This window comes from Medicago truncatula, chromosome 7 (genome assembly GCF_003473485.1).
Source record: "Medicago truncatula cultivar Jemalong A17 chromosome 7, MtrunA17r5.0-ANR, whole genome shotgun sequence".
Classification (NCBI taxonomy): Eukaryota; Viridiplantae; Streptophyta; class Magnoliopsida; order Fabales; family Fabaceae; genus Medicago; species Medicago truncatula.
This window is the reverse complement of record NC_053048.1, coordinates 4827650-4853046: the sequence shown is the minus strand read 5'-3', so window position 1 is coordinate 4853046 and position 25397 is coordinate 4827650. Positions and strand designations below refer to the sequence as shown.

Genomic DNA, 25397 nt, shown 5'->3' with positions numbered 1-25397 from the left:
ATTTGTTACATTACTGGTGTCATTGGAAAATATATGTTTAGTTTTTTTAATAAGAAAAAAATATGCATAGTTTGTTACAATACAAATGTGTAAAATATATATAAGTATAATTTTTTTAGGCAACTACACTTGTACTTTTAATTAAAATCAAAATTTTATAAAAATAATTATATGCATTACAAATTACGCAACACTAAAAAAAATTATACGCATTAGCGTAACAAAAAAAACAGACAGACGAACATAAAGTATTACTCTAAACATTAATGTGTATGTATATATTTCCGAGGTTGAAGAAAGAGAGTAAAAATATCCGGTGTCATTCATTGACAGCGTGAATAAAAATATTTGCGAGGTTGTGATAATCAAAAGATATTGAAATTAATATATAAGTGATAAAAAGATAATAAAATTCCTTAAAAATAGATAATAAACTTAAATGGACCGTCATTAAAAAAATTAAATGGATCGGTTCAAAAAATAAAATAAAATGGAAGAAAAAAACATATTGAAAAAATAAAAGAAAAGGTTGTCAGCGTGAGTTGTAGAGAGGTGCTTGTAAAATAAATTGGGGAGAAGTAGTTTTTTGAAGTAGCATTCAATAACTTTTGGTTAAAGCTCATTTCATTCAATTTTATGCATTCTAAAATAAATTACTTTTTTTCGAAGGTACTTTATTGATATTGTTTTTGACTTAGCTTCTCCTAAAAAACGTAAAGAAGCTGAAAAAAGCTAGGCCAAATGGTACCTTAGACTTTAGACCCAAAAACAAATCTATTGTATATGACATGTTACATCTATGCCTTGAGTTATTTTATCAGGTCAGACTTGAGTCTTAAAAAATCGAAGTATACATTATTTGCAAAATAGAGTTTGATAAAAATCATGGTAAAAAAATCACGTTAGCAAAGAAGTTAATATTAAAGCTTCTAAAAATCACGGCAAAAACCTAACGGAAAACGTACAAACATACTTTTGTGTGTTGCAAACATGAAACCAATTCCACACTCAACTGGTCTATTCCCCACCTTGTTAGTGGATGAGGCGTTTAGAAACACTTTATTTTGTTGCAGAAAAGGTAGTTTCTAAGGAACAATGAAGGCAACTCCCTCGTGAGGTCATAAGGTTCACAAAAGCAATAACCAAATTAATGTTGAGAATCACATGTTCTTTTCTCCAGAATAATCTCTATACAATTCAAGTCCAATTTGTGATAGGTTTCACTCAGGACCACTCTATCTATAACTAATATTTCTAAGTGAGGACCACTTCACTACTTACTTTCTTTAATCTTATAAGCTAAAGGATGCATAAGAGGGCCATTACCAAATTAAAGCATTACATAATTAGGATGAACAATATATATGTTCAACCAAGCATGTGAATCTACCATCATAGCGTGCATCAAATGCACATGATCCTATACAATTCTGCAAAAGTAGCAAATAATTAACAAGGTTACATGAATTGATTGAACTTGTTGGCATGATCAAATCAACTTTATGGATCTGGTCAATTTGTAATCCGACTTAAATTAAATTTTATAACAACTTATCATTTCTATGTTGAGTGCTTTTTTATTAACACATGATTATGATTCTCCAACCACGAGTATAGCTATGTGTACCTATCATTTTAAGTTCCATTTAAATCTTGCTATGGTGGTTCCTTTTCTCAGTAAATTAAAGAGGGTGAAAATTATTGTAAGTTTTTTTTATAATAATTCCACACAAATTTTTTACTATGAATTTAAATTAATTAATGTTACATTTAAAAATTATGAAATAATGTGAATTTCAATGGTTAATTGTCATTTCGTCTATCTAAAAAAAAATTACGAAACATTTTTAAAAAAAGAAGAAATTCTTTTCTAAAACAGCACTTACTTTGATTCTGTCCAGACCCTTTGACATTCCTTGTGCTAAAAATCTAGTAGTGTTTTATATATCATTTTAGCTTTTTCAAAAAATAATAAATCTTAATTTTCAGTGAGTTTGTTTGATTTGATTCGTTATCAATTTCCCGACAACGTATATACAACGTATGATTTTCGCTCTTCAAACTGATATGCACAAAACCAAGGTACATAAAAAATTACTAAAAAACAATAAAATGTATACCGACCGTATATAAATACGATGTCGGATGTCGGTTATCGAATATGATGTCCATGAATCATTCCTCTCTATTAAATTAGGGTGACATTGTAATCAATTTTGCAAAAACTCTATTATTATTTTTACAATGTCACAATAGCTCAACGCGATTTTATTAAACTCACCATACTCCCTCGGACCACATTTATAAATAAAAAACTAATTTTTAAATTCATTAAATATTTAATGTATTTAGTCTATAATATATACTCCCTACGTCCCTAAATAAATGACCCAGTTGACTCTGACACAAATACCAATGCATATATTTTATGTTTGATATCTTCAATTCTTTATTAAAAAAAATTATAAAAATTTAATATTTTAAAAATACTCATCGAGACGAATCCAACAACATCTTACATGATATTATTTATCTTTGTGAATTAGTATAAAAGTGTGGTCAAAGTATGTCAAGTCAATAATGTATATTGTCAACTGGGTCATTTATTAAGGGACGGAGGGAGTACCAAATACATTACGTATTTAATCAACTTAAAAATTAATTCTTTTCTTATAAACTTAACATGAGGGAGTAGCGCTTAATCGTACACTCGATGTTCCTTTTGCCCACAATTGCACGAAAGATTTTCTTTTATCATGTTATTCATAGTAAGTTTTACTTTTCACATGCTTCTTCTGTCCTCCATATGCTCCATGCAGTACCTGGGAATTTGAGGTACTAACTAACAACAACCAACAACCTAAACATTGATGTCCAAATAATTCTAGTGAACCTGTACTTCTAAAGTTCTGATTATAGATTCAACGTCTTCAATTATCACATGACATAACGAGCCACTTTTACTGTACACATTTTCATATGATAATGTTTTTTTTTCTTAAATATTCGTGATCAACTTTTCTTTTTTTTAAATATGCTTTTTACACATATATAGTACTTGTATAATTCTTTTTTGGTTACGGATACTTATGTTGTTTAAGGAAGGAGAATTCATTTATCCCATGAAAGAATACCGTTATTTCATTTGTTTGCTAGATACCATTGATCCTTAAAAAAGAACATTGCTATTGTTTATTTTCTTACAAGAAAAACATGGTCGCTGTGCAAAATTTACCCAGCCTCATGGTTAATATGAATTGTTTAATATGCATTTGTTTAAATAAATTTCTAATTAAGATTTCTTTTTTATATATAGTTTTGTTTTAAATATCTATTTTTTTTTTTTTTTGGTCTAGTAGCCTAATGGCTAGAGCTCACACAATTAATTGTGGAGAAGTGGGTGTCTGTGGTTCGAACCCCAGCCCCTACATAAATTATGCAATGTCCCTACCAACTGAGCTAAGCTCACAGAGACAATTCTAATTTTGACTAAAGCAAACAAAAATATTGGATTAGAAATGTTTAGGTCATGTCCAAGGCTCAACCCATGGCTAAGTTAGGACCATTATTTCTTTATTATCACATATAAAGCAGTAAAATCATTTGATTTGATACATATTCACCTCCTGAATTTGTTCTTATTGTTTTAATTTTGTGACCATTTTGTCTTTCTACCACAGACTTAAACTTGTTAAACACTTCTAGCACTTCACTTTTCTTCTTTATCAAGTAAGTCCACAATTTTGTATTGAAACCATTGATGAATGTTGTTGCTTTTTCATGCTTTGCTTATGCGTTTCTCACGCGCTCTATTTTTTTCTTCTCAAAATTACCCCTTGCTTGGAAAATATAATCCAAACGATATTTTGGCAAATATAATCCAAACTGTTATAAAATTGTTCATGCTATCCAAAACATGTAAATATACAGATTAAAGTGTATTTGCCGAAACCTCGCAAAATTGTTGGGAAAATAGAATCAGAAATGCGTCAACCCCCAAAGACCATTTTAGAGCAAAGGGTAATGTAAAAATTGACACAGTTCCGATTAATCTCCACCTTCTTATGTTTTGTCATCTTGTTCTCCCAAATTCTTCCCAAGGTGCACGATACGGATGGCAAACCTTATTCTCCTTGCACTCCCATCTTCTTGTAACAATTAGCTTTATTACAATTAACAACGTGTTAATGTGAATGTATTATGAATTCTTATTCAATTAATACAATATATTGTATTATTAAATTTTATTGTCAATTTTTTTTAAGAAGTCAGTGTCAATATTTATATTTTATATTATGTCATTTTAAATTATATCATTTACAATTATGTCATTTTAATAAATTGAGTTGCATATCGACAAAACATATTGAACACAATTCGAATTATATGTAGGGAGAAGTGGTTTACCAACCACGTGAGTAGGTCGGTTGGTAATGGGGAGATCACTCTCTTTTGGTCGAATGTTTGGTGTGGTGGAGAGGAGTTTAGGGTCATGTTTAATAGATTATATGATTTATTGTCGTTTAAGGGGGCTTCAGTGTCGGATATGTGCCATTTAGGATGGGAGGTGGAGGCAGAGGTTGTTTGCGTGGGAGGAAGGGCTGTTGGGGGAACTAATATTATTGCTTCAGAATATGAATTTACAGGTTGATAAATGACTTTGGACGTTAGAATCATCTAAGGCTTTCACTGTTCGAAATGCCTACAAATATCTTACTCTTCAACCTCCTTTAGTGTCTTCGGTGGCTGCCTTTTCCTTGTGGCATAAAGATGTTCTGTTGAAGGTTGTTAGGCTTGTCAGTGGCTGCCCCTTTTCAGGTGTCGGATCATTTTAATCAGTTTAGCTGTAGCGGTTGTACAACAAAGGTGCACCGCTCTATTCTTTAGGTCATTTGGTTTGTTGTAGCTTGGGAAATATGGAAGGAAAGAAACAGTAGGCTGTTTAATATCAAAGAATGCTCTGTTAATCAGGTGGTCGATAAGATTAAATTGCTTGCTTATACGTGGTTGAAGGCGAAGTATATTTCTCTTCCCCTCAATTACCATGGGTGGTGGCTTACCATATTGGGCATAGGCTAAGAGTTACTTTTCCGTTTATTTGCTTTGTATAGGCGACTGTTGTAAATATCGTTGTTGACTCTAAAGTCCTTTCCTTAGTACGTCTTGTGCTAGAAAGAACTTTTTTGAGGTGGTAATATAATTCATTTTAACTTCTTCAAAAAAAAAAATCAAACATGTTTCATTTATTTATTTATTTTTTGAAATATGGTTCAGTTTTTTGTTTTGTGGGAAAACATATTTCGAATTATAAAATTAAAATGACGCAAAATAATTAATTTGGAGGGTGCGTAAGAAGTTGGTAGAGTGGAAAAAGTAATTCTACTTCCCTTTTCTTGAATTTTGGTCAAGATTTGTTTGGTCCATTACTCCTATTTTTTATTCGAAAGAAAGGAAAAAAGAAATAACACAAGTGCACGTTCAGAAGTTGAAACCCTAAGAAACTAAACCACCACCGTTTCCTCTCTAAACCACCGCCGCCGCCGCTGCGACAAATTCACCACATTCTCAGATTGAAGATTTTTCAGAATCTATGAACAACGAGATTTCAGGTATGAAAACAGAGAAAGAAGAAGAACAAGTTCTGAATAATAACAATCTTTCTCCAACGAGTAACAAAAAACGAAAGAGAAAACTGAGTAAGCAGAGGAAGAAGATGAAGAAGAAATTAGCAACACAACAAAATGATACTAGTTTGAACAGTAACATTATTTCTGAGTTAACTAACTCTGCGCAAGGTGAGTAATAATCACATCACACTGTTTTTTTGAAACGTTTTTTTATGGTACATTTTTTGATTGGTGATATCGGAATTTGGAACGAGTTAGGGTTTTCGATGAAAACCCAACTTTGTTAATTGTGGGATTTGTGAAATGTTGGATTTATAATCATGAAATTGATTGTTGTTATGTATTCAATTGGTCTGTTGAATTGATGGTTATGGATGATTTTTTTATGATTTGTTGAATATATTGAAGGAATTATATGAATTAAAGCCTTTTACAAATATGTGATGATTTTTCATGATGATGGTAGTGAAAAAAGGGATTTAGATAATGAATAATCCATTTTAGTGATGTTTGCATGAAACGGAACTAAAAGGGATTTTGATCGATGATTGTTGGGTGGTTGGTCGTTGGAGATGAGCCAAGTGTTCCAAAGTTATTTACGGGATTAGTTATGTGGTCTTATATCACAGTTATTTACTCTATTTGCCCTATATGAGCCAATATGAGCCATATGTACGAGACGAGCCATGTGGTCCTCAGTTATTTACCGAAGATGGGTTATGTGCTCCATATCGATGTGTCCAGTATCTTAATGTTATTTACCCAGGATGAGCTATATGGCTATATGAATGAGACAAGTCAAATGTTCCGTAGTTATTTCCCAGAATGAGCTATGTGCTCCATATCGATGGATCCTATATCTCACGGTTATTTACCCATGAGCTATGTATACGAGACAAATGAGCTATGTGCTCCCTATCGATATATCTCACGGTTATTTACCCAGGATTAGCCATATAAATGAGACAGATGAGCTATGTGCTCCCTATCGATGGGTCCTGTGTCTCACGGTTATTTGCCCAGGATGTGCCATATGCATGAGCGAATGAGCTATGTGCTCCCTATCGATGGGTTCTGTCTCACGGTTATTTTCCCAGGATGTGCCATATGTATGAGACAGATGAGCTATGTGCTCCTCATCGATGGGTTATGTCTCGGTTATTTGCCCAGGATGTGCCATATGTATGAGACAGATGAGCTATGTGCTCCTCATCGATGGGTCATATATCTCACGGTTATTTGCCCAGGATGTGCCATATGTATGAGACAGATGAGCTATGTGCTCCTCATCGATGGGTCATATATCTCACGGTTATTTGCCCAGGATGTGCCATATGTATGAGACAGATGAGCTATGTGCTCCTCATCGATGGGTTATCTAACGGTTGTTTGCCCAGGATGTGCCATATGTATGAGACAGATGAGCTATGTTCTCCTCATCGATGGGTCATATATCTCACGGTTATTTGCCCAGGATGTGCCATATGTATGAGAGAGATGAGCTATGTGCTCCCTATCAATGGTTCCTATGTCTCATGATTATTTGCCTGGGATGTGCCATATGTATGAGATGAGCCATGCGTTCCACAGTCATTTACCCCAAATGAGCTATGTGGTCCATATTGGTGGTTCTTGTATCTTATGGTTATTTACCCAATATGAGCTATGTGCTCGATATGGATCTGTTGAATAGTTGATGGTTATTTACCCAGAGATCTGGCTGTGTGATCCACATGGATGTGTCCATTAGTCGATGGTTATGTACCTAAAGATTGAGCTGTGTGCTCCACATGGATGGGTCTTGTAGTTTACAAATATTTACATAGATATGAGGTATGTGCTCCATATGGACGGGTCTCGTATCCCACCCAGATAAACTTTGAGCTCCACAAAGACAGGCTTGATTACCCACATGAGATGAGCTGGTGTTCCAATAGATTTGTGTACCATCACCTATTTGGAAGTGATAGCAGACACCATTCCAATGGGATGAGGCAGTTGGGACACCCGCACAATGTGTTAATTTTTTTTATTATAAAATGATTTCAACGATAATTGAGAATGGAATGAAGGTATTTAATTTAATTGTGAGATGTCATTATATGAATTATAATGATCTATTTTAATGTATTTGATTTTCGAGTTGTTATTACTATATTATTATTGAAAGAATATGATATCTTGGTCAATTTTTACAGTTGCAATGCCGGTTGGAAAAATCACTTTTTTAAACTGATTTAAAACTGTAGTATATTTACTGATATTTATAAATCTCACTGGTAATGTTTTTGAGATATTGGAAAAAGATACTCTGAGCACACCGAGGAGCCTTTTGTTTCTTTGATGATTATTCTTTCCTTTGATTAGTCACTTTTGGCTTGGTGGGAAATTTGTTTTAGGTTTGTTTGAAATCCACCAAGTTTTGGTGATTCTTGCATTATTATTGAATTTTTAGATGTATGATTTTTTGTCTTTGAAGAAATTTTTTATTAAAGTATTTTCAGGTTATTTACTTATCTTCTACTAAATGCTTGTTTTATTTATTATAATTTTCCACTTATTTCCAATTATTTAAACCCTATGTAACCGAGGAGTTACAATTCATGTACTAACGAAATACGAAAATTATCGGTTACGGATGAAGAAGATAGGCCAGAGGATTTGCAAATACCTTCCATTGGAAAATCTATTGGATGTTTGAAGAAGAAGCTTCTTGTTCTTGATGTTAACGGGCTTCTTGCTGACATAGTTTCACATCCTTACCCAAAGAATATAAAAAGAGATGCAATGATAGCCAAGAAAGCAGGTGAGAAATTATCGTGTTATTTTTACTTTTTTTCTTCTTCAATGAGTTATGTCTTTTTTGTTAATTGGATTTTATTTCATTTCAGTATACAAAAGGCCATTTTGTAGTGAGTTTCTGAACTTTTGCTTCGAGAATTTTGATGTGGCTGTGTGGTCTTCAAGAATAGAGTACTCTTCAACTTCAACTTTGTTCTATATAATGTCACTCAACAGCTATCTTGTTCTCAATTTGTCTGCATTTATCTTTCAGTTGCTGCCCCTTTTTTCAGGGACCTATTCTGTGGTAAGCATTTAACTAGCTGCTGCTTATTAACTCCTGGATTTTATAATTTTGTAGGAAAAATGTCAACCGTTTTCTTAATTATTTGATGGGTGACTTGAAAGAGAGGTTGATTTTCTGTTGGGTGAGCACTCAGCTCTTTATCCTGTTTGCTTTGACTTTCCAAAATGATACTCTTGTTGTCTTTCATTTTCAAATATCTTGTCATCTGGTGAAACTGTTTTGGTATCTATATGATTAAGCTTGTGACTTTTTGGATTACCATGTTCTGTTTCTTACATAAGTTTTAATTTGAGTGTTTGAATCATGTATTTCATACTTCTTTCAATGTTAGGGACCAACCAGGTTTCCAATTCAATTGTACATCTATAGTTCAATTTCGATTTAAATATGAATGCTCTTTTTTACACTTGTTAGTCCGTTTTATATAAAACATAACATTGCATCAACTTGCAAGCCTGATAGATTTCCACATTTTAGAATACTTTCCACATTTGTGTACTTTCATCTCAATCTACATATTTTTGACAGAGCATTTCACAATGTACTGTGACAAATATCAGTACTCTTGAAGACAAGCGCAAGACAGTGGTGTTTAAGGATCTGAGAAAAATTTGGGATAAGTACGATCCGAATCTTCCTTGGGAGAAGGGGTACTACAATGAATCAAATACATTGCTTTTGGATGACTCTCCCTACAAGGGGTTACTTAATCCTGTAAATAAACTAACTCATTTTCTCATATATAATTTTAAGTTATCTTATATAATGACATGTCCTAACTTATGTTTAATGTTTTGATACATTGTTGTAGCCATACAACTCAATCTTTCCACACTCATTCACTTATCGGAAAAAGAAGGACAAATCACTAGGTATGGTACAAAATGACCTATTTATTGTACGGTTAGAAAGTGTTGCTTGATTCTGCTAATGAACTAGGAACACTTGACTTATTTTCTATTCCGTCTCTATAGCTATTAGCTATACTGTTTACTTCATTTTATAGAGCTTTATTTTGACATTTCGCCACTTATGCCAAAAAGCAAAGGGAAACACAAATTTTACACTCATCTGTATGGTATAAACATACTCAAGTTATTTCGTACACCTGTTTTAAATTGCCTTTTTGCGTTAGACTTGTACTTTTGCTTTACAATAATTTTTCAATCACGAGTGCTTTGGGAGGTTAGTAGCTCAGGGCATTTTTGGTATCATGGTGAGCCACTTTGATTTTACAAAAGCGATAGAGTGTAGCTTTTGTATAATCACAGTGGCACACCATGATTTCGGTATACCTATCGTGATACAAAACACACACTCAATTGGTTTGAGCTAAGGGTTAAAGGAAATGAATGAGTTAAAAGGGGTTCAAACATTTATATATACAACAACAACAACAAGAACCAAGTCTTATCCCACTAAGTGGGGTTGGCTACATGGATCAAAGTACGCCATAATGTTCTATCATAAACGGTTCAAACATCTGTTTATCCAAGAAAATAAAAAAAATCTTAAAAGAGTGCTTTAATTGTTGAAGGGATATTTTATAGTGGTGACTAGAGAATGTTCCTTTTCATACCCGCCAAATTATTTGTTTCAGGTGTTGGAGGTGAATTACGACAATATCTAGAAAAGTTGGCAAAAGTTGAAGATATGGTGAAGTATGTAGAGAAGCACCCACATGGTCAAAAGCGTATCAGTGAAACAAATGAATCTTGGGACTTTTACCTCAAGATTCTTTCTTTGGTTGAACCTAAAGAGTGAAAATCAAGTGCCTTTCAACTAATATATCAGTTTATGCACTCTGTCGGCGGCTGAATAATCCAGAAGGTTTGTTTGAAGAAATTGAGACGTAGAAGGCTCTTCTTCTCTCTGATTACCTCTATCTCTAATCAATGATTCAGAACTGTGTATAGAAGGATCTTCCTCTCTCTGATACCCTCTTAACTTTAATCAATGGTAAAAAACTATGTATTTTTGCATGATTGCTTATGAGGCCCTCCTTTTCAAGTGCATCACTATTGTATTTTGATTATGGATTTTCCCCCTTTTGGATTAAATGTACAAGGGGTGAAGCATTCTAAAAATATTCTTGTTAGTTTATTGGTTGAATTTTATTGAAATTTTTTTAAGTGAATTTCCTAGATTTGTTCCGTGTCATTATATATTTCATATGTAAACCGTCTCCTAGTGTTTTTTTTTTTTTTTTAACAATACCTATATGTGGAGCTAGTTCTTAAATCAATTTGGTGAAAAAGAAAAAAGATTGGTCAAATCCATTTCTTTAGCAATGAACTCGACCAATTTTTCAGGATTTCCAATCAATTGGAAGCCATGTAAAAGGATAGTTTCTTGGAATGTTTAAGGGAGGCATTAGTATTTCCGTGTTCCTGCTTCCTCCCTCATGAAACCAAAATAGACACTAGCGGAAACGTAGAATATAAGCGCAATGACACATAGATAATGGGAGAAAGGGAAAAAACCACGGGACCTTTGGGCCTCTTAAACCTTCCACTATAATGATAATGGAAATACAACAACTTTACCCTTAGGTGGATCTCACTACAATATATCTTTCAATTTGTAAGGAACACTTACAAATTGGCTCTCTATTTCTCTCACAAGAAAACTCTTTATGAAGATAACTTTTCTCTTGAGCAAGACTCTCTTTCTATCTTGCTTTTCGTTGTTCTTATCTTGTGGTGTGTTGTGAATGCTTGTTCATGATCCTATTTATAGGAGAAGCAAACCAAAGTTTCCTTACATGCACGAAGACATTTGTCATTTGCCTTTCATGCACAACACCAAGTGTCCCTTGCAATGCATGCACAACACCAAGTGTCCCTTGCATGCACCAACACATGTGTCACTCATACACTACACCATGTGTTACTGATACACTACACCATGCATCTTGCTACTTGTCATCACATGCAACCTTCCATTTTGTCAAATGTATGTGACAATGGCTGGACCCCACATAATTACCCTCCCATTTCTAAATGTTTTATGTGGAAAATTGCTTTGAACCGGTGGTCCACCATCTTTATACTCTTTTTATAAGGATTTTTTTTCCTTTTAAGTCAATAACCTACACTATAAGAGAATTTATATACTTTTAAGAAATTTTAATACTTTTAACAAAATCTTTCTAGATTAAGTTTGTTAATGTGTATCCCCTTAGTGTATAAATTATCACCACTCTTAATCATTTAAACTATTTTAATCGATTTGTATTTTGGAAAAAATCTCAAGAGTAAAGACTTAAATTGGTCCTTCACAATTTTATAGTGCTCGATTTTCTTAACAAAAATAAAATTTAAATGTCTCAGACTAAATTAAATGTCTCTGACTAAAATTTAAATTGGTCAAAGACGTTTTAATACCGTGAGCAAATTAATCTATTTTACTATAAATTTATAATGAGTTGAAGACGAATTTTGCCCGCAGACTAAATTAGTATGTTTTAATTGTATAGAAGACTAAATTAAACTGCGAGAAAATTGTAAAAGAAAAAAAAAATTGATTTTTCACTAAAACCTTAAATTACTTACTCCAAAAATCAAATAAACATTGGGACTGTAACCAAAAAACAAAACATTGGGACACATACATATTAGTAGTTGCCCGCTGTGTTCTTTTGAACTAAAAACTGTCCCAACTTCCAAAGTCAGAAAATTGAACGTCCAAAGGTCAATGCTATATCTTTTATTTTATTTTATTTTATTTATTTTTTAAACTTTTCTCTTTTCTATTTATATTCCTTTCCTTTGCGTTCAAGTCATGAAGTAGAAAACTCAAACACTTCTTCAGGTACTGTTTTCTGTCTTTTTTTATGTTGGTTTTGTTATTATCACACACTTGTTAGAATTAATGTATTAATTCTTATACTTGTTTTTGTTATATAGATTATATTTTTTTTTTTTGTTATGTCATATGATTATGTTACATTTATTTGAACACCACTATGTATGATATATGATGTTCATGTTTACAGAATTGATTTTGCATAGATAAAAGGAAGAAAATGGTTTTTGATGAAGCAAAGTTAGAGGATACTATTGCTCAAGAAATGATAACAAAATTATCAGTTAAGGATGAAAAAAAAGAAGAGGAGGAAAAAGTCTTGTGTATTTCTTCTTCAGTGGAAATACCAATTGGATGTTTGAGCAAGAAAAAGCTTATTGTTCTTGATTTAAATGGACTTGTTGCTGACATTGTTTCTCCACCTCCAAAGAATGTTAAATCAGATGCAACCATAGCTAGGAAAGCAGGTCAGAAACAGCTGTTTCATCATTATTATTATTACCTTTTTCATCATTATCATATGTTTAACTTTAAAGCTTGTAATGATTAAATGACGCACACGGACACGACAGTGACACTCTAATCATATGTTTGACTTTTAAAGTTTTATGATCAAAATTGTTTTGATTAAAGCACGGACACGATAGTGACAAATCGACATTAATAATTTAATTTGAGAAAAAGAGTGAATTGAATATAACCGCATGTCCTAGTTCGTGTCGGACAAAAAACACGCATTCAATTTAATGATCTAATGGATACAACTATTGACGGTATACAAATGTTTTATACTTTTTAAGTCGGCAAAATTATTTACGAATTGATGGTGTATATGAATTAAATCTTTGAATTAATCCATTTCTTAATGATTGGTTTGAATAATTTTTTTTTTTTTTCAGTATTCAAGAGGCCATTTTATCATGAATTTCTGAACTTCTGCTTTGAGAGATTTGATGTGGCTGTGTGGTCTTCAAGAATGAAGTATTACTCTTAAACTTAATCATTGTGTTCTATGAACTTTCAATTTGCATTTAATTAATTAGTTGTTGCTTGTATATTGACTCATTTTTCATAATTTTGTAGAAAAAATGTTGACAGAGTCGTCGATTATTTGATGGGAGACATGAAGCATAGGCTGATTTTCTGTTGGGTAAGAATCTGTTTTGGTAGATTTCACCTAAATCCTATATTACATGTTGAACTGAAGTTTGTGAGATTTTGAACAGCCGCGTTGAGTTATGTCCGACTTAATTTTAATCGAGTTATTTTAGTTAGTGTAATCTTTACATGCTATGAACCATTATATTACGGAAAAATGTGGGAAAATGCGGCCGATGCAATTGAAATTTTGGTTGCGAACTTGCAATGCAGACTCAGAGACCTCAAAGTGTTTTACATTACGGCCACAACTGCAGTTGCGGACTTCAATTTAAAACCATGAGTCGTAATATAGCTACTTTTCTTAGAGACTGATTTTATATGAAATTGCATCAACTTGGCTTGATACATTTGTACAGTTTGGTATACTCTCTTACCAATCCAGATTGACTACAACTTCAACGTTGCAGTCACTACAGCCGGTAAATGTCGGTTGTTAGATAGAGATCGGACAGTTTGTATTTTTATTCTGATATCTGATTCACAATACAACTTAAAATAAATTCTTTATTGAATGATGATTGCATTTGTTTTAGCATAATTGGTCTCTTGTGTAAAACATTAGTTTACATTTCATCTCATTCTACATATTCTTTGACAGAACCTGTCACATTGTACTGAAACAACTTTCAAAACTCTTCAAAACAAGCACAAGCCACTAGTTTTTAAGGATTTAAGGAAAATTTGGAACAAGTATGATCCTAATCTTCCTTGGGAGAAGGGATATTACAATGAGTCAAACACATTGCTGTTGGATGATTCTCCCTACAAGGCACTGCTTAATCCTGTAAATCAACTAACCCTTCCTTTGTATTTTTCTTCATTTATCATGCTTTTTTTCAACAATCATGTCCTAACTTATGCTTAATGTTTTGATAAATTATTGTAGCCATACAACTCAATCTTTCCTCATACATTCAGTTATGAGAATCAGAATGACACTTCACTAGGTATGTTACAAATTGACCCTTCACTATTTGTAAATTCATAAGGTTTTACTTGGTTTTTTCCCTTTTATTTCTCTCATCTATTTCTTACCGTGTTGAAGGGTGTACTCATTTTTTTCGTGTTTTCCAAACCTTGTGCTATGCATTATTTTCTCAATAGAAAAATGTTACTAGTAAGATAGCGGTTACACTAGTTTCTAGAGATCGAACCTCGAATATCCTTAGAATTTCGATATGCTTTGTTAATGACAAAAAAAAGTTTTTTTTTTTGTCAGCTGCTGGAGGCGATCTTCGACGATATGTGGAAGGATTGGCAAATGCTGAAAATATGTTGATGTATGTAGAACAACATCCATTTGGTCAAGAACGTATCACTGAAAAAAGTGAAGCTTGGGATTTCTACCTCAATGTGATCAATAGTCTTTCTACTTGTCAACCTAAGAAGTGAAAAATGGTTTCTTGCAATTGGAATATGATCAATTTTGTTGGTCTGCTAGGCTAAACTTCTATATAGCTGTTTCATTTTTGCATGATTGCATATTAGAGTCCCCTTTTGAGTATGGTTTTTGATTAATGGTTTTTCTCTTTTGGGAAAAATGTACAAGGGCTGAAGAATTTTGGAAAAACAAATTGTGTGGCAAAATACACTTAATTACTTAGTTTTATTTTGGTTTCATAACTAATGTTTCTTACATTTTGCTCTCTCAACTATGTGTCATTGTGTTAGTTTTCAACCCCAAATATATAAAATGGATCAATAATATAGACGATCCAACAAAAACCTCGTTAACTTCTTTTATTTTAATTGTTCGATTTTTTTCTTTTTTCAAAAAAGAAACAATCAAATCTTGCATTTCCATTAAATCTAATAGTGAATCACCAAGACCAAATTTATTTTACCTTTCGTCGTCTTCTTTTCTCATCTTATTTTTTGACATGATCTTCATTAACTTCATCTTCTTCATCAAACAAACCCAAAACAAAAGAAAAACCATCATAATTAGGACAAATAGATACAACATAAGTGAAAAATTGAATCGATATCTTACATCAAAACCAACTTTTTCAACAAAGTTGAAATTGGACGCTATAAATCCGTCGAAATAGGAACAAATTTGTACAACAGAAAATATAAAATTAAAGTTGTGGGTTTTGAATAGAATCGAAACCTAAGTATATTGTATTAAAGTATTTTTTCTTTTGTTGTTGATTCCTTTCTCTTGTGACTGTGGAGATGAGACTTTATTGACTTTGTCTCTATCTTCTCTTGTAACTAATTCTAATTATTTTTCTTCTCAAAATAATTTATTTTAAGTAATCATCTACCAACTGTTGCTTCATCAACATCAATTGTCAGTATTCGAACCTGGGTCACTAAATACACTAATGTCATAAAAGTCATCAAAACTTAAAATCATCCAATTGAAACAACCATCTGACAATGTGAGTGTAAGATGAAATTGAAATAGGGTTTATATCAAAACTTTTTACAGGGTTTAGATCCCCTCTAGTGTGCAACGTCATACTTCCATTAAATTGATAAAACACGCGAATACTACAAATATTCAAGAAAATAGACGTCACGTCTTCAATAGTTTTCAAAACAAGCATATTAATTTTTTTTCTCAAAAACGTCGCAGCGGATAAATAGTATACATCTTCCAATACATCACCCAAATAAATCTCCAATCTCAACATGTGAGTAAATTCTCAACAACATAATCAATACCAAAATAAAAGAAAGAACGACATCCTAAATCAGAGCCCTGAACTAAGACTCCAAAAACAGAAAATGGAGGAAGCTCTCGCTATCCTCAAGCACTCACCAAGCAAGCAACAAAAATACTCTTGCACGCCGTCTAGCCATTCATACAAATAGGTAGGTGGTCAACCAAAGACCACTGGGGTTAGCTTCACATCATCATAATTAAGCATAAACAATTGAAAAGGTTTCCATCATATTGAACTTAAATTAGTTAACAAAAGAGAGTCCAACTTCAATGTTATTCATCAACGCAAATAAATTCACAACATCACAAGTATGCAATTCATCAATCACATTAATCACCAAACACATAAGCAATTAGGACTCGAGGCAAATCATGCTATGCGCCTAGACACGACTCCTACATGCATGTGGTACCATCACTAACAAGATCGTCACCTCTTAATGCCAACATACCATCATAATCACATTCATTTTGAATACAAAGTATTTGATCACCTCACTGGATATAAATATCCTACGACTTATGATGCATGAACATATGACACACTATGCACATGTTCAACAACTCACCATCATTTTCACCTTCATTTTGCATACATGCATTCACCATAATTTTCACCATCATTTGTATGTCATAATTAAAAAACATAATTCAATACATGCAATCACCGCATCCAATCATCAACATTTAGCATGTACAAATGCAACACACAAACAACCAACAATGTAATTATCATACTATAGTTCATCGACACAAACACCCTCATCAAGTTCTACATCATTAACATAGTCATCAAAGTTAACATTTTCAAGGAAAGTGACTATTAAGGAATTCAACCAAAACTAACCAACATATACAATTGCCTCAACCAAACACATGCACTACTCACATATGTTCATAGTAGCTTAGGCACATGAGTATCCTAGGCCAATTCTAAGAAATCACAAAATCACGACAAGTTCGTATCGTTTTCTTTCATTTTTCAAGTTATCCGACAAAACAAATCAAACACGTTGAGAAGCCTCAACCAAGTATATACACAAATCACATATGAGTGAAGTAGTGTGTACTTCAATGTCTCATAGGTCAAATCAATTAAATTACAAAGTTTTGCAAAGTTCGTATCATTTTACCGCTTTTCAAAGAAATTCAAGTTTTCAAGACAAAACCAAGTTAAAGTCCATGAATCCCATCCAATTTTTTTTTTTACAAATCATAACAATACTAGACAACCTTAGTCCTACACTTTTTTCTTGAGAAATCGAGTTTTCGAAAAATTCATGTTCTTGAACTATTTTCAAAGCGTTAAGGTACGATTTACAAAACCAAGTTCAATCTAACTCAATTGATGTTACTAAAGATTTAGAAGGTTCAATCACATTTAATTACATCAAAGGGATCAGTTTGGAACCACGAGGATCGACCTCGGATGCCCGGAACATCAAAACAAAGAATGCTGTCAGAGAGCAGTTCGCTTTAAGCGATTGTACTCCAGTGAGCACTCGCTTGGAGCTTGCTCAAGCGAAGTTCCTCCAGAGAGTACTGGCTTTGGAAGAATTATTTGCACATGGTCTTACTTATTCTGGTTGTGTTCTCGTTTTGGAAGAATTGCAAGTAGATTCCTTGAGGACAAGGAATGGTTCAAGTTTGGGGTTGTGATGACAGTCAATCATTCGTTATTTTTAGAGTCTTTTTATGATATTTTTGAGCTCACAAGAAAGATTAAGCAACAAGAAAAGCAAGAAAAAATTGAAGAAGCTAAAAAAAGGCACCGTGTCACGATTTTTACTACTGTGACGTAATTTTGTAACCAGTGAGGCATGTTTTTGAGCTGTTGAAATCGTGATACGATTTTCAGTAGCGCACTACGATTTTGAGGAAGGATCTGGAAAGAATCTAGGGTTTTGAAGAAATCGTGGTGCGATTCTTTATTACCGTAGCGCGATTTTGCGCGCATCCAGACTTGCCTATTTAAGCTGAAGTCAGTTCCAAACACAAGAGTTACGAATTGGAGAGAGCAAAGTGAGATTTTGAGACCTAAAGACGGCTAGGAGGGCGATTTCTTCAACCTTCTATCAGTTCATGTATGTTTTGATTCCACTATTGATTATGCTATTTGTAAACTCAATTATGTGTAGCTAAATCTCTTAGAGATTAGGTCTGAGATGATTCTTTGTAACCCTAATTGAACCATGTTGCTCTGAAACTCTATTTATTGTGAATGACAATCTAGTTTTTATTCAATTCAATTGTTCTTAATGCTTTTTATATCCTAATCAAATATAAACATGATTTAGTGAGAATGAATGACTATTGACCATAGTTTTCTACTTAGACAACATTGAATTGTTCTAATAAACAGGGTTAGTCTAGGAATGAATAATTGTTTGTTAGTGATATTAGGTTAACGTGCTTAAACCTTCAAAGATTATTAGACCAACTAAGGAATTAGGGGCTGTAGTTTGAGAAGAGGGTCTTAAGTCAAGGGATTGATTATGACTATTTTTTTAACTATCGTGGAACTAGAAAATCATTCATAAGAATATGTGAAGTATACCAATTAGGGGAACATAGATGATTCGAAAGACCTGATCTCATCTCTCTTCATATTTTCTAACCAAATCTATATTTTCTAACCGAATCTTTATTTTATGTTATTTAATTTTATGCAATCAAATAAAATCTAAACAAAATAATTTATACATCCTAAATATTTACTTTATTGCTAAATTGAGATTAACACAGTCCTCGTGAATATGAACATATTTTATTACTTCGATGCATTTTTAGTACACTTGCTAAAAGTCTATCAATATTGATGGAAGCTTTCCAACCAATGTGTTTGCTATCTTACAACACCCGGACCAGCAGCAAAAGCAAGTTTTCAGTGTGATCCTTTGGAGTATATGGAAGCATCGAAACAACAAAGTATGGAACAATGTTACTGAACTAGCTCAAGCTATTTGTGCTCCTGCACGATTTCTTCTTACTAGTTGGAGGAATGCTCAATCTATTCGTCATCCTATCCCTCAGCATCCCGCTACCCTGAATGACTTAAAGTGGATTAAAGAAAGTCTCGGTAGATTTAAATGTAATGTTGATGCGTCCTTTTCTGAAGCTCGGAATCGGGTTGACATTGGTGTGTGCATTCAAGATGATGAAGATCATTATGTTTTGGCCAAGACTGAATGGATGCCTCCGCTCCTTGATGTGGATTTGGGTGAGGCTTTAGGTTTATTATCAACCATGTACTGAGTTCGCGATCTGCAACTAGGTATTTTGGACTTTAAGCTTGATTCCAAAATTGTGGTATATAGTCTTTATGGCAGAAAATGTGGCGTCTCTAATTTAAGCGCAATAATCAATGACTGTAGACGTCTGTTAGCTTCTGATTTAGTAACCTCTGATGTTAGGTTTGTTCGGAGACAAACCAACGAAGTCGCTCATAGTTTTGCTAGAGTGGTTTTCTGTCATGCTAGTTTCCATATTCATATTAGGATTTCATCTTGTATCTCTACTATTATTATGAATGAAATGCAATAAGTTTATTCTTGTCAATATATATATATATATATATACTCGTGAGAAATAAACGTTTCGGTTAAATATATATAGTTCATATAGAAATTTAACAAGCAAATTCACATAGCCAAATGGTAAGTGTTAACAATATTGTGGTGCATGTACTCAGGTGGGTCATACGGTTCATTGGTTCGCCCACCCGACCCACATGGGTTACATCGTGTTTCCTGGGTTGCTTGCATATCCGGTCTGATTAGCTGACCAACCCGTCCACCCCTCCAGTTCAACTCGTCGGATCGTCTGGGTTTTAAAACACTAGTTGTATCCAAACAAATTAAGGGCCCATCATTTGTTATGGATTAAAATAAAAGTGATTTTAACATAAAATAATTTAAAGATATTATGAAAAATCAGAATCTATTTTGCGTTTGTTTACCGTAATAAAAATCAATTTTTTTAAAACAAATAGTTTAATTTAATTTGTTTGGATACAACTATATAAAATTAATCAAAAAAAATACAACTATATAAAATCTATTTTTTGTTACTAAATTAGTTCAATCTTTTAAACCATATTTTCTTTCTCCTCTAAAAAAATCTATTTTTTGAGAGCATGTTTTAAAAGCTGTTTTTAAATTTTTAGATTATGATTTTTTTAAAAAGCTGTAATAAATTAGCCCTTATTCTACGTCAAAATAACATTTATTTTAATCCATACAGACAATATCGTTGGAAACAACTTTTAATTAAACCTTCTTTTAAAAAATGAAACTTTTCAATCAATTTGCACCGCTGGCAAAAATCTTAAATTACTTAGAGACAGACATTCAAAGTTTTAGTTTCCCTATTTTGTCCTTTGAACTAAATTTCTGTTTCGGTAAAAAAAACTGCTCCAACTACCAAAGTCCGAAAAACTGAAATCCCAAACGTCAACTGCTATATCTTTTTTTTATTTTTTTATTTTATTTTTTAACTTTCCTATATATATTACTTTCCTTTGTGTTCAAGTCATAAACACACTTTTCTTTTGTTCGAGAGAAACTCAAACACTTCTTCAGGTATGTTACATTCAAATTCCTTAAATTCTGTTTTCTTTCTCTTTTTGATTAGTTCTCATGCTTTTGCTCTTGTTCTTATCACGCACTTGTTAGAATTATTGTATTAATTATTATACTTGGTTTTGTTATATAGATTATATATATTTTTTTTGTTATGAATATTATGTATGATATGCTATGATTATTATGATGTTCATGTTTACAGAATTGATTTTGACATAGATAGATAAAAGGAAGAACATGGTTTTTGGTGAAGATACTATTGCTGAAGAAATTATAACAAAATTATCGGTTACTGATGAAAAAGAAGAGGAAAATAATTTGTGTATTTCATCAATTGAAATATTATCAATTGGATTTTTGAAGAAGAAGAAGCTTATTGTTCTTGATTTAAATGGACTTCTTGCTGATATTGTTTTTCCACCTCCAAGGCATGTTAAACCAGATGCATTCATAGCCAGAAAAGCATGTGAGTAAGAGATTTATTATTATTATTATTATTACTTTTTAAATGAATTAAGCATTTAATTTTGATAGGTGTAACTGTCACCAAATCACACCAATCATATGTTTGAATTTGAATGTATTTATGATTAAAGTAAAATAATTTTAACTATGAAACACATACACTAGACATGACATTGTATCACATGTGTCCCATGTTGTGTCGGAAACCGGACACACCTTAGGTTTGGACTTTAAAGTGTCAGTGCTACATAGGTTTTTAATGATTTGACGAGTGCAATTGATTGAAGGCATAAAATTTCCTTACTCATTGACTGCGTATAAGAATTGGATTTATGGATCAATCTATTTTCTAATGATTTGATTGAGCTTTTTGTTTCATCAGTATTCGAGAGGCCTTTTTATTACGAGTTTCTGAACTTCTGCTTTGAGAGATTTGAAGTGGCTGTGTGGTCTTCAAGATTGAAGTACTGTTAAACTCAACAACTTTTTCTTTCACTTTGTAGACAATTAGTTATTAGTTGCTACTTATTGACTCATGTGTTTTATAATTTTTTAGGAAAAATGTTGACAGTGTCATTGATTATTTGATGGGAGACATGAAACAAAGGTTGATTTTCTGTTGGGTAAGTATTGCTTTGAATATCAATTATATTTGATGGTAGATTTGGCATAAATCATATGGTATATGTTTAATTAAATCTGGTGAGATTTTGAGATGCTATGTTTAGTTATGTAATCTTTTCATTGTATTAGGGATTATCAAGCTTTCTGATTTGCATCTTTCGTTCCATTTTTAGCGGTATCATAGTTTTAAATTATGGATTCTGTTATACTATGAACCTTCTTTATATTGCGGAAAAATGTGGCTGATGCAATTGAAATAATAACTGCTGTGATGCCGTTACAAAGATCTCAAATTCGATTTAAAACCATACAATTGGTATATAGCACTTTGGTAGGAAACTAGTTTAATATAAAAACACATCAACTTGGTCTGCTACATCTGTACATTATGGAATACTATACTATCGATCCAGATTGACTGCAGTCAGTACAGTCACTAAATATGGATTGTTAGAGGAAGTACGAACGGTTTGTGTTTTAAATTTTGAAATCTGATTTATAATACAACTTGATCGTCCGATCTTTGACATATGGCCGAGACTACCACAGTAGGAAATGCTGACAGCAAATCATGACAGGGCATGTTAATTTTTGTTATCGATTTATGATTGCATTGCTTTAGCATAATTGGTCTCTAGAGTAAAACATTGGTCTAGATTAATCTCATTCTACATATTCTTTGACAGGATATGTCTCATTGTACTGAAACAGCTTTCAAAACTCTTGAGAACAAGCGCAAGCCACTAGTTTTTAAGGATTTAAGGAAAATTTGGGACAAGTATGATCCGAATCTTCCTTGGGAGAGGGGATATTACAATGAGTCGAACACATTATTGCTGGATGATTCTCCTTACAAGGCGCTGCTTAATCCAGTAAATAAACGAACACTTTCTTTACATATTTTTTTTCATTTATCAAGCTTATTTTCAGCCATCACATATTGTGACATGGCCCAACCTATGATTAATGTGTCAATGAATTATTGCAGCCATACAACTCAATCTTTCCGCATACATTCAGTTATGAGAGTCAGAATGACAATTCATTAGGTATGGTACAAAATGATCTACATATATTTGTAAACTCATAAGGTTTTGCTTGATTATTGTCCCTTCTCAATTTCTCTTTTACCTATTAAACAGTGTTCTATATGTAGCTTTCTGTTAAGATTTGGCTATAATCTCATTTTTTTTTAGCAATAAGTGAAGGTAAACAAATAGTAACATAAACATGGTCGACGCTTATGTGTTTATTTGAGCTTATTAACTGACATAACCACTTACGAGATGTCTGTGATAAGAGCTTATGACATGTGGTTTAAGCTTTTTTTTTCTTCATAAACTCTCTTGGATAACTTATGAAAACAACGAGTAATTTCTATGTCTTGAAATTATTTTATCTTTTGTTATAGAGATAGCTTATACATAAACACTTATATAATTAAACGCTTGTATGCTAAAAAATGTAATTAAGCCTTTACGAAACAGTGTATTCTTATTCATGCTTTCCAAAACTTATGCTATGCATTATAATAACATAAAATGTTTTTCGTCAGCTGCTGATGGCGATTTACGACAATATCTTGATGGACTGGCAAATGCTGAAAATATGTCGAAGTATGTAGAACAACATCCATTTGGTCAAGAACGTATCGCTGAAACAAATGAATCTTGGGACTTCTACCTCAATGTTATCAATAGTCTTTCTGTTTGTCAACCTGAAAAGTAAAAACATGGTTTCTTTCAGTTGTAATATGATCAATTTAGTTAGTCTGCTATGCTAAACTGCAAGAATTCTTCATTTTTGCATGCTCCTAATGAGTATGGTTTTTCTCTTTTTGGATTTGTTTTACAAGGGCTGAAGAATTTTGAAAAGAAATCTGGTTTGTTGAAATTTTGCAGATAGTTTGAAAAATGAATTTGAAAGATTTGTTGTGTGATTACATATTTATATATAATCTTGCATTAAACTGCTATCTACATGTGGTGTTAATGCAACTTAAGATTGTCAATATAAGTTTCTTTAGTGGAGAAATGAAAAATTTGACGTATTTAGTATTGACACATCAAATTGAAGGTTTATTCGGTATCTGACATGTTAGTGTTCGATATTGCCAAACTTGTGACACATATAGTTACATTAAATTTATTCTATTTTTAAAAATCATTAACTTTGTTTACTTGTTAATATCATGTTTGATGTGTCTGGTGAGCATAGCTCAGTTGGTAGGACAATGCATTATTATATGCAGGGTTCGAATCCCGGACACCACACTTATTCATCTTATAAGGTGAATTTTCTAGCCACTAGGCTACCTGACAAAAAAAAATAAAATATAATGTTTGACATGATAGAGAAAAATATCGAGGTATGTATTGATGGTTTCTCTATTTTCAGTAAATTGTTTACCAGTGTTTTCGAAAAATATGCAAGCAAGGTTTTGAATGAAAATAAAATTAATTATTCCACAATTGAAAAGGAATTGCTTGCTGTAATTTTTGCATTGAAAAAATTTTGATCTTACCTAATTGACTCCAAAGTCATTGTTTTTACAGATAATGTATCTTTTAAATACTTGTTGACAATGTGATCGATGCCAAAGAACAAGTAATATCTCTAAAAGGAATGAGATGCCCCATAATGGAATTTTAGAAATTGAACCTTTTGATTGTTGGGGCATTGACTTCATGTGACCTTTTCCATCCTCTTATATGCACCTTTTAAATACTTGTTGATAATGTGATCAGTGCCAAAGAACATGTAATATCTCTAAGAGGAATGCGATGTCCTATAATGGAATTTTAGAAATTGAACCTTTTGACTGTTGGGGCATTGACTTCATAGGACCTTTCTCATCCTCTTATTCTCATCTGTATATTTTGGTGTGTGTTGACTATGTGACTAAGTGGGTTGAAGCAATACCATGTGTTGCTAATGATGCCAAAACTGTGGTTAACTTCTTGAAAATACTTGTTAAAAAAAAATACTTCTAGAGTTTTGATATCTGATGGGGGGAAGCACTTTTGCAATAACTATCTTGAAACTGTTTTAAAAAATTGATGTCAGGCATAAAGTTGCAACTCCCTACATCATCCTTAAACTAGTGGGCAAGTCGAGGTTTCAAACCGCCAACTAAAGCAAATTTCAGAGAAGACAATTGTGTCTAACAGGAAGGACTGGTATAGGATATTAGACAACACACTATAGGCATATAAAACAACCTTGAAGACCCATATAGGGCTGTCCCCTTATCAGCTGGTGTATAGGAAGGTTTGTCATTTACTAGTAGAGTTGGAACGCAAAGCTTATCGGGTTATCAAGGCCCTAAATTTGATCAAACTCTAGCTGGTAAGAAAAGACTTTTGAAA

At 32.6% G+C, this 25397-nt stretch overlaps 3 protein-coding genes across 7 annotated transcripts; all 3 read left to right on the top strand.

Moving 5' to 3' along the window:
- The first annotated feature begins 5448 nt into the window (after window positions 1–5448).
- LOC25497553 (ubiquitin-like domain-containing CTD phosphatase 1) lies at window positions 5449–10859 on the top strand. 3 transcript variants are annotated; one of them, XM_024770185.2, is made up of 7 exons: window positions 5451–5795; window positions 8272–8433; window positions 8519–8600; window positions 8770–8836; window positions 9244–9429; window positions 9527–9587; window positions 10316–10859. In XM_024770185.2, exons 1-7 carry the CDS (start codon window positions 5591–5593, stop codon window positions 10477–10479), a joined length of 927 nt encoding a protein of 308 aa, XP_024625953.1. In that variant the 5' UTR covers window positions 5451–5590; the 3' UTR covers window positions 10480–10859. The 3 variants fall into 3 exon arrangements, with proteins under 3 accessions (XP_039683360.1, XP_039683359.1, XP_024625953.1); XM_039827426.1 differs by lacking the exon at window positions 8770–8836 and having other exon boundaries at window positions 5449–5795; window positions 8275–8433; window positions 8519–8715; XM_039827425.1 differs by lacking the exon at window positions 8770–8836 and having other exon boundaries at window positions 5449–5795; window positions 8519–8715.
- Window positions 10860–12379: 1520 nt separating this feature from the next.
- LOC25497552 (uncharacterized FCP1 homology domain-containing protein C1271.03c) lies at window positions 12380–15364 on the top strand. Its single transcript, XM_013592163.3, has 7 exons — window positions 12380–12528; window positions 12713–12989; window positions 13422–13503; window positions 13606–13672; window positions 14282–14467; window positions 14570–14630; window positions 14903–15364. Exons 2-7 carry the CDS (start codon window positions 12743–12745, stop codon window positions 15073–15075), a joined length of 816 nt encoding a protein of 271 aa, XP_013447617.1. The 5' UTR covers window positions 12380–12528; window positions 12713–12742; the 3' UTR covers window positions 15076–15364.
- A 5411-nt stretch (window positions 15365–20775) lies between these two features.
- Window positions 20776–23973, top strand: LOC25497551 (uncharacterized FCP1 homology domain-containing protein C1271.03c). Of its 3 annotated transcripts, none has more exons than XM_013592162.3 (7): window positions 20776–20937; window positions 21143–21406; window positions 21788–21869; window positions 21962–22028; window positions 22716–22901; window positions 23018–23078; window positions 23585–23973. In XM_013592162.3, exons 2-7 carry the CDS (start codon window positions 21178–21180, stop codon window positions 23755–23757), a joined length of 798 nt encoding a protein of 265 aa, XP_013447616.1. In that variant the 5' UTR covers window positions 20776–20937; window positions 21143–21177; the 3' UTR covers window positions 23758–23973. The 3 variants fall into 3 exon arrangements, with proteins under 3 accessions (XP_013447616.1, XP_024625514.1, XP_024625515.1); XM_024769746.2 differs by having other exon boundaries at window positions 20786–20937; window positions 21160–21406; XM_024769747.2 differs by having other exon boundaries at window positions 20807–20937; window positions 21164–21406.
- The last annotated feature ends 1424 nt before the right edge of the window (window positions 23974–25397 follow it).

Coding starts and splice junctions, on each gene's coding strand:
- LOC25497551 (XM_013592162.3), top strand. CDS start 21,178: ATGGTTTTTGGTGAAGATACTATTGCTGAAGAAATTATAACAAAATTA. Junction 21,407..21,787: donor ATTCATAGCCAGAAAAGCAT/GTGAGTAAGAGA, acceptor TTGTTTCATCAG/TATTCGAGAGGCCTTTTTAT. Junction 21,870..21,961: donor GTGTGGTCTTCAAGATTGAA/GTACTGTTAAAC, acceptor ATAATTTTTTAG/GAAAAATGTTGACAGTGTCA.
- LOC25497553 (XM_039827425.1), top strand. CDS start 5,591: ATGAACAACGAGATTTCAGGTATGAAAACAGAGAAAGAAGAAGAACAA. Junction 8,716..9,243: donor TTTCAGGGACCTATTCTGTG/GTAAGCATTTAA, acceptor TATTTTTGACAG/AGCATTTCACAATGTACTGT. Junction 9,430..9,526: donor ACAAGGGGTTACTTAATCCT/GTAAATAAACTA, acceptor ACATTGTTGTAG/CCATACAACTCAATCTTTCC.
- LOC25497552 (XM_013592163.3), top strand. CDS start 12,743: ATGGTTTTTGATGAAGCAAAGTTAGAGGATACTATTGCTCAAGAAATG. Junction 12,990..13,421: donor AACCATAGCTAGGAAAGCAG/GTCAGAAACAGC, acceptor TTTTTTTTTCAG/TATTCAAGAGGCCATTTTAT. Junction 13,504..13,605: donor GTGTGGTCTTCAAGAATGAA/GTATTACTCTTA, acceptor ATAATTTTGTAG/AAAAAATGTTGACAGAGTCG.